Genomic DNA, 8,510 nt, shown 5'->3' with positions numbered 1-8,510 from the left:
ACTCTGGGCCTGAGCACTGTCCCTCAGCTCTTCAGCTCAAGGCTAGCGCTCCACCACTTGAGCCACAGCGCCACTTCCGGCTTTTTTGTCTTTTTGCTTATGTGGTACTGAGGAATCGAACCCAGGGCCTCATGCATGCAAGGCAAGCGCTCTACCGCTGAGCCACCTTCCCAGCCCCCTGTGAGACTCTTATCTCCAATTAACCACTCAAAAGCTGGAAGTGGCACTGTGGTTCAAGCAGTAGTGCCCTAGCCTTAAGGCTCAGGGACAGTACCCAGGCTCTGAGTTTAAGCCCTACAACTGACCAAAAAAAAAGTGTCCCAGAAATATCCCTTTCAACATACATAGAGTAATTGGCCAAATTGCTATGAATCTTTGGAAATTTCTGAAGACTTAAAATTTGGCATAATTTCAGTGTTCTTTTTCTGAAAAACTTGATATCAGCATTTCAGATTTCAGAGTTGGGGGGAATATTTTCATATATATCATGAGACATAAAAAGTTTATACCCACAGCCTCAAGAACCTTTTACACTGCTTTTAGGGTGGCCTCATGAGACCGGTCACATGAGGTCTGGTTAGAATCTCCCACTTGTGGCACCATGTCAAGGCTCAGGAAGTTTCAGATTTTTGGAACAGGGTTGCTTAATTCATATACTCTAGAGCTCAGTGAGTTCAGAGACAAAGTTGATGCTCTCAAGGTTTGGGAGACAGAGGTACTGAGAGCTATTTCTTTTTTTCTTTCTTTTTCTTTTTTTTTGCTAGTTGTGGGGCCTGAACTCTGGACCTAGGCTCTGACCTTCAGCTCTTGAGCTCAAGGCTAGCGCTCTACCACTTGAGCCACAGCGCCACTTCTGGCTTTTTCCATTTATGTGGTGCTGAGGAATCAAACCCAGGGCCTCATGCATGCAAGGCAAGCGCTCTACCACTGAGCCACCTTCCCAGCCCCTGAGAGCTATTTCTTAATGGGCACAGGGTTCCTAATTGGGGATGAACACGTTCTAAAAATAGTAGCGATGAGGGGCTGGGAAGGTGGCTCAGTGACAGAGCGCTTGCCTTGCATGTATGAGGCCCTGGGTTCGATTCCTCAGCACCTCATAAAAAAAGCTGGAAGTGGCGCTGTGGCTCAAGTGGTAGAGTGCCAGCCTTGAGCTGAAGAGCTGAGTGAGGGACAGCCCTCAGGCTCAGAGTTCAGGCCCCATGACCAAAACAAAACAAAAAAATTGTAGTGATAAAAGTATATAACACTATGAACGTCACTGTTACTGCCTATCTAAAGATGGTTAAAATGGGCCACATGCTATATACATGTTGCCCTAATAGTGAACCCTGGCGCCAGTGACTCACTGCCAAAGCAGAAGAGTCAAAGACTTCATCTCCAAAAATAATCAGCAAAAAACAGTGCTGGAGACATGGTTTAAGTGGTAAGGCATCAGCAGAGCAAGCAAGTGTGAAGCCCTGAATTCAAACATTAGTACCAAAAAGAAAGTAACAAAGATTTTAAAGATAGGTGAATTAACATGGAATGCAAAACACATTATGACTTAGTACAATGGAAGAAAATGTTCTTAAATGTTTCTAAATAAAAAACATTTGGATTTGTTTATTTATTGTCAGTCATGGGACTTGAACTTTGGGCCTGGGCGCTGTCCCTCAGATCTTCAGCTCAATGCTAGCACTCTACCACTTCAGTCACAGCACAACTTCCAGCCTTTTGCTTATGTGGTGCTGAGGAATCAAACCCAGGGCCTCATGCATGCAAGGCAAGCACTCTACCACTGAGCCGCCTTCCCAGCCCCTAGAATTACTTATTGAAAGAGTATAAACTGAGAATTAACCCACAGCAAAATGTAAAACCACTGAACTTAATATAGAGAGAAAAATGTGAGGCAATTTTTTATACCCAATAAAACTAACCTTTGGGGCCAGAAAACAAAACTGACCTTCAAATATTGTGAACATTTTTTTTTTTTTTGGTTGGTCGTGGGACTTGAACTCTGGGCCTGGGCACCGTCCCTCAGCCCTTCAGCTCAAGGCCAGTGCTCTACCACTTGAGCTACAGCGCCACTTCCGGTTTTCTGAGCAGTTTCCTGGAGATAAAAGTCTGACTTTCCTGCCTGGGCTGGCACTGAATGGTGATCCTCAGATCTCAGCCTCCTTGGTAGCTAGGATGACAATGACCAGCGCCTGGTGCCTGGCAACATAAAATCTTTCAACAAGCCAGATTACCAGGTATTACTCCCTTGAGCTCATCCTGAAAGAAGCTCCAACAAGTCATGGTAAACATTGTAGAGGTAATTAGGGTTATATAAAAACACTTCTAGCCTGGCAGTGGTGGTTCATACCTGCAATCCTAGCTACTCAGGAGGCTGAGATCTGAGGATCACAGTTCCAAGCCAGCTGCTGGGGCAGGGAAGTCCAGGAGACTTATCTCCAATTAACCATCAGAAAGTCAGAAGTGGAGCTGTGGCTCAAAGGGGCAAATGCTAGCCTTGAGCAAAGGAATTCAGGGATAGCACCCAGGGCCTCTGAGTAAGCCCCATGAAACAAAAAATACAAAACCAAAATACCCCACTTCTAACAGTACTCTCCACCACAACTGGACATAGAGGCATGAATGCTGCTATTCTGAGACTGTCGTGTACATACAGTGGATAAAACAAGCAAGCTGTTATAGAACAGCTGGAGCCCTTACCTCATAGACCTATGAACCAGGAATGGGTGGGGAGAGAAAAACATGGGACCAGCAGAGATTGAGTGTAAATACAGTCACCATTCACTTGAACTGGGAATATCTGTGTGAACTCATGAAATAGTTATGCATGTGTACTTACAAGTACACTGTATCCACGGATATTTCCTGAAAAGACCCAAAATGATAACTGGCTGATGACAATCGGCAAGGTGGTACCCACATGGGGGGGGTCTTAAATGCCCCTTCATATCAAGTGAAACCAAGGCTTCTAAAAACTTCCACAACAGATCTGGGCAGGAAGTAACTTGCTGAGAGTATTCTACCCACAGGCTATAACTGGGACAATCTGTGACTCTAAAGATTGAAACTGTAATGGAATCAAACACATGTAAATAATCCAGGGTCAGAAGGCTATGAATTCGTTATCCATTTGCTTTAGCCACCTAAGTATTGGGATTGCAGGTATGTACAACTTTGCCCAGTAGGGGATTATACAGACATAGGCAGGCACACAGGTAATAGGGCTGGAATTCAGGGCATGGAAACCGTCCCTTAACTTTTTCATTCAAGGCTGTAGCTCTAGCACTTGAGCCACAACTCCACTTCCAGCTTTTTGCTAGTTAATAGGAGATATGAATATCATGGATTTTCCTGTCCAGGTTGGCTCTGAACAGCCAATCCTCAGATTTTAGCCTACTGAGCAGCTGGGATTGCAGGTTGAGCCACTGATACTTTTTTGTGCCAGTCCAAGGGCTTGAACTCAGGGCCTGAGTGCTGTCCCTAAGCTTTTTGCTCAAAGCTAGTGCTTTACTATTTGATCCAACTTTAAACTTTTTTTGAGCAGTTTATTGGAGGTAAGAGTCTCATAGACTTGCCTGCCTGAGCTGGCTTCGAACTGCAATCCTCATTATCTCAGCCTTCTGAGTAAGCTAGGATTACAGGCGTAAGTCAATGCCTGGCAGAATATTATGGGTGTTCTTTTTTGTTTTGGTCAGTCATAGGGCCTGAGCTCTGGCCTGAGTGATGTCTCTCAGCTCTTCAGCTCAAGGCTAGTGCTTTACCACTTGAGTCACAGCGCCACTTCCAGCTTTTTCTGATTATGTGGTGCTGAGGAATCGAACCCAGGGTCTCAAGCATGCAAGGCAAGCGCTCTCCCACTGAGCCACCTTCCCAGCCCCAATATTATGTCTTTTAAATAACTAATTCATCACCTTCCTAGAATGAATATCAATTCATAATCTTGGAAAGTAAGTAAACAAGATACAAATAGTATTTATCCTCCCTTGTATTTATGAACTGCACCACTGGGAATCCAAATTATGAGGAATGTGCCCCTTTCACCCTAGCTGACGAAAGATGCCTCCTAAGTGAACAGCGCCTGGTCCTGCTGAAGGGGCTGGAACTGAGTGTGAGCAAGAGCCTGTATAGCCCATGCGAGCTGTGGTGCAGGTGTTAGCAGAGTGAGGAGAAGGCCTGGAGGGGAGTATAGATGGCTAGGCTGGAACTGAGTGTGAGCAAGTGCCTGTATAGCCCATGCGAGCTGTGGTACAGATGTTAGCAGGGTGAGGACAGAGAGGGCCTGGAGGGGAGTGTAGATGGCTAGACTCAGCTACAATATCATCAGATTTTGAAAATGGCCAAGTTGGGGCTGGGAAGGTGGCTCAGTGGTAGAGCGCTTGCCTTGCATGCCTGAGGCCCTGGGTTCCATTCCTCAACACCACATAAGCAAAAAAGAAAAAAGCCGGAAGTGGCACTGTGGCTCAAGTGGTAGAGCGCTAGCCTTGAGCTGAATAGTTGAGGGACAGCGCCCAGGCCCAGAGTTCAGGCCCATGACTGGACCCCCCCCCAAAAAAAAAAATCTCACAGACTTTCTAGCCTGGCTGGCTCTGAACTGCGATCCTCAGATCTCAGCCTCCTGAGTAGCTAGGATTATAGGCGTGAGCCACCAGCGCCTGGCTAGGTTAACATCTTTGACAGGTGGGACTGTGGGAGAAACGGAGGGAAGAGGGGAGGGCTGAGACTGAGAGCAAACTTGTTCCTCTTAGGCCCACGTGGGAGCCCAGCACCCAACCCAGAGGAGCTAAGGAGTAGCCATATGAAGCTCATCAGGGAGACTATGAAGGCAGCCTCACCTGTGATCCGTGCTGGGTGCCAGAGGCCATCCTGGTGTTTGGCCAGACAAGCAGAGCCCACCTGTAGCAAGCTCAAGTCTGGGTCCTGGAAAGGCCGCAGCTCATCCACAGAGACCACCTGTCCATGGGAGAACCTGCAGACAGCCGCAGGAGACGGCAGCTCAGATGCAGCCCTCTAGGAGCATGGCCACCATCGCCAGAGCCTTGCCCAGAGGGAGGGAGACACGCACACACACACTTCCTCCCTTACACTCAGATAAGTTCATTGTCACACACACACAGGAACTCCTCACACACGCATACACTTTCACTTACATGTGCATATATGGTATATTTACATTCTCACATACTTTTGAACTCTGGGCCTGGATGCTGTCCCTCACCTCTTAAGCTTAAGGCTAGCGCTCTACCACTTGAGCCACCGCGCCACTTCCGGCTTTTTCTACTTATGTGGTGCTGAGGGAATTGAACCCAGGGCCTCATGCACGCGAGGCAAGCGCTCTACCACTGAGCCACCTTCCCAGCACTCTCACATACTTTCCATGCATACATAGCATAAAGTTTCACACATATACCCATATATAACACACCTGCACAGACACAAACATGCAAACTTGTGCATATGCACACATTCTTATACACTGCATGCAAACACACGTAGAACACACAAGTATATGCATACTCTTACAAAACAAATGTGCAGCATGCATGTGCACTAAATGCACACTTATACACATGCTAAACAATGCATACTCTAACACACATACATGTGCACACACTTGGCTTCTCTTTCACCATGTGCTAGGCTATCATGAACAGCAGCTACTTTGTCTAAGAGCTTTCTGCGGCCTCTTCAAATGTTAGGTCTCAGACACCAACAGATACATTGGAGGATGGAGGTAGGTGTACACATACTAATTCCTCCTCAAAACAACTGAAGAAGCCGGGTGCTGGTGGCTCAGGCCTGTAATCCTAGCTACTCAGGAGGCTGAGATCTGAAGATCACAGTTTGAGGCCACCCTTGGGGAGCAAAGTCCATGAGACTCCTATCTCCAATTAACCACCAGAAAACCAGAAGTAGAGCTATAGCTCAAAGTGGTATAACTAGACTTGAGCAAAAGAGCTCAGGGACAGTGCCCAGGTCCTGAGTTCAAGTCCTATCACTGACCACACCAACCCCCCCAACCCCCCCCCACACACTAGGAAAGCTGGGTGTGCTGGCAAACACCTGTAATCCTACTACTTAGGAGGCTGAAGCAGGAAAACCAGGAGTTTGAGGCTAACCTGGGTTATGATATATAACCTCACAAATACGTTAGAGTATGTCTGAAAATACAAAATAAAAACTAGAAGACCCCAGTTATTACACTGGTGCTGTGACTTTTAGACATCAGTGCAACAGTAAATTTAAAACCAAAACCAAGCCTGAATGAAGAGGAAACATGGGGACAGACACAAGACTGGGACTGTTAACTTCACCAAATAAAGACATAAAAAACTAACCACCAACCAGCACTATACACCATTATTTCAGACAGGAAACTATCTTAACTCTGCAAGAGGAGCTGAGGGCTAGCATTCGCTGCATGACACAGCCAGGGCTGTCTTACAAGGAAAGAATCGGCAAGTGGGGGAGAGGGAGACACAGCGGGGAAGGCTTGGGGAACTCCCACCAGAGTCTCTGCCTCCCCCCAGGCCGGCATTCCGCAGAGTTCCTTCTCACACCTCACTGTCTTAGGTGCCCAGGGCACGCTAATGACCCAATGGCACCACTAGCAGTGAGAGTGTGCTCTCCAAGCACAGAGATTAGGGCTGCAAAGTCCCATTCCACTGAGGATAAAAGAATGTGTCCCACTTTCCCAGGCACTGTGGCTCACGCCTGTCATTCTAGCTTCTCAGAAGGCTGAGATTTGAGGATTGTAGTTTGAAGCCAGCCTGGGCAGAATGGTCTACGAGACTCCAGTTAACCACCAAATTAGCTAGCAGTGGGGCTGTGGCTCAAGTGGTAAAGCGCTAGCCTTGAGCTGAAGAGCTGAGGGACAGCGCCCAGGCCCAGAGTTCAGGCCCCACTCCCCCCCCCCAAAAAAAGAAAACGGCCAAGTTTACCCACTGTGACACTTAAGAGGGTGAGCCACAGAACAAGAACTGCTTGTCATAAGGGTCTTATTTTTTTTTTTTTGGTCTGGTCGTAGGGCCTGAACTCTGGGCCTGGGTCAGCTCTTCAGCTCAAGGCTAGCACTCTACCACTTGAGCCACAGCGCCACTTCAGGGTTTTTTTTCTTTTTGCTTATGTGGTGCTGAGGAATCAAACCCAGGGCCCCATGCATGCAAGGCAAGTGCTCTACCACTGAGCCACCTTCCCAGCCCCGGTCTTAGTTATTTTTGCAGAGTTGTTTTAGGCTGAGGTGCTAAAGAAGTTCATCTATCCATATGTAATCCTGGCTACTTGAAGAAGGTGAAATCTGAGGATTGTGGTTCCAAGTCAGGCTGAAAAGGAAAGTCCAGGAGACTCCTATTTCCAATTAACTAGCATAAAGCCAGAAATGTAGTTCCAATGGTACAGTGCCAGCCTTGGGTTAAAAAGATAAGGGACAAAGCTAGGCACTGGTGGCTCTCGCATGTAATCCTAGCTACTCAGGAGGCTGAGATCTGAGGATCACGGTTCAAAGTCAGCCCAGGCAGGAAAGTCCGTGAGACTCTTACCTCCAATAAATCACTAGAAAACCGAAGTAGCGCTGTGGCTCAAGTGGGAGAGCACTCACCTTGAGCTGAAGAGCACAGGGGCAGCGCCCAAGCCCACAGTTCAAGGCCCATGACCAACCAAAAGAAAAAAAAAAAAAACAAGAAAAAGATAAGGGACAGTCTCCAGGCCCTGAGTTCAAGCCATACTGGCACAAGTAAAAACTAAACGTTTCACTCTAAAGAATTAAGCTAATGATGGGCCTGGGGCTGTATTCTCACCATCAACCCCTCCAGTTTTCTTTATCTACTCAAGAAAGCCCCCTTTAAGGAAGCAAGTACCTGATGGAGAACAGTGCTGTAAAACCTTGCCCGCCACTCCACTGGGTAGAGGGGGCAGCACGAGGCGACCCAACAGGGAGAGGGCCATGGCGATTCGGTCCCGTGTCCGTATCCCGGGGGCGACATGAGGGCAGCAAGGGCTTTACCTGCAATTCTCCTTGAAGCGGCACTTTCCCTCCAGGAAGAACGGGCAGGGCTTCAGGGACTTGTGGGTGGGGTACAGGTAGAGAACGCGCACGCAGCCGGTGCCGTCCTCGGCCTCCTCCGCGCCCACCACCATGGCGTTGTGGTACTCCAGGGTTCCCCAGGCGCTGTAGTAGGGCGCGTTCACTTTGGCACCGCTCAGCTCTTCCTCCGGGTCTCGGTCCTCCCCCTCTTCCCGCCCAGGGGTGGTGGGCTCTGGCCTGGCCTCCCCCTCGGGGACAGTCTCCAGGTCGGCCCCGGGGGCGGCGGGAGCCTCCGCCGCCTCCGCGATGGCCTTCTGGAAAGCCAGGTACTCGGCATCGTCCCGGGCCGCGGGCTCCGGCTCCAGCGCCGCCAGCAGCTTGCTCTTCCTGACGGACACCAGGCTGGCCTCGGTCAGCGCGATCAGCTCCTTCAGGTCGCCCTGCAGCTGGCGCAGGTCGGCCTCGGCGGCCGCGTCGGGGCCGGGGCCGAGGCCCG

At 48.9% G+C, this 8,510-nt stretch overlaps 1 protein-coding gene across 1 annotated transcript in view; it reads right to left on the bottom strand.

Annotated features, from left to right (window-relative positions):
- Nucleotides 1–8,499, bottom strand: part of Zgpat (zinc finger, CCCH-type with G patch domain) — a gene marked incomplete at its 5' end in the record, with an annotated part of 19,469 nt that extends 10,970 nt beyond the window's left edge. The window contains 2 exons of the mRNA XM_013030384.1: nucleotides 4,827–4,960; nucleotides 7,994–8,499. Coding sequence (XP_012885838.1) covers nucleotides 4,827–4,960; nucleotides 7,994–8,499 — 640 coding nt within the window. The remainder of the gene's footprint in view (nucleotides 1–4,826; nucleotides 4,961–7,993) is intronic.
- Between the last annotated feature and the right edge of the window lie 11 nt (nucleotides 8,500–8,510).

This window comes from Dipodomys ordii, unplaced genomic scaffold (genome assembly GCF_000151885.1).
Source record: "Dipodomys ordii isolate 6190 unplaced genomic scaffold, Dord_2.0 Scaffold129, whole genome shotgun sequence".
NCBI classification, from domain to species: domain Eukaryota; kingdom Metazoa; phylum Chordata; class Mammalia; order Rodentia; family Heteromyidae; genus Dipodomys; species Dipodomys ordii.
This window is presented reverse-complemented; position numbering and strand designations above follow the sequence as displayed.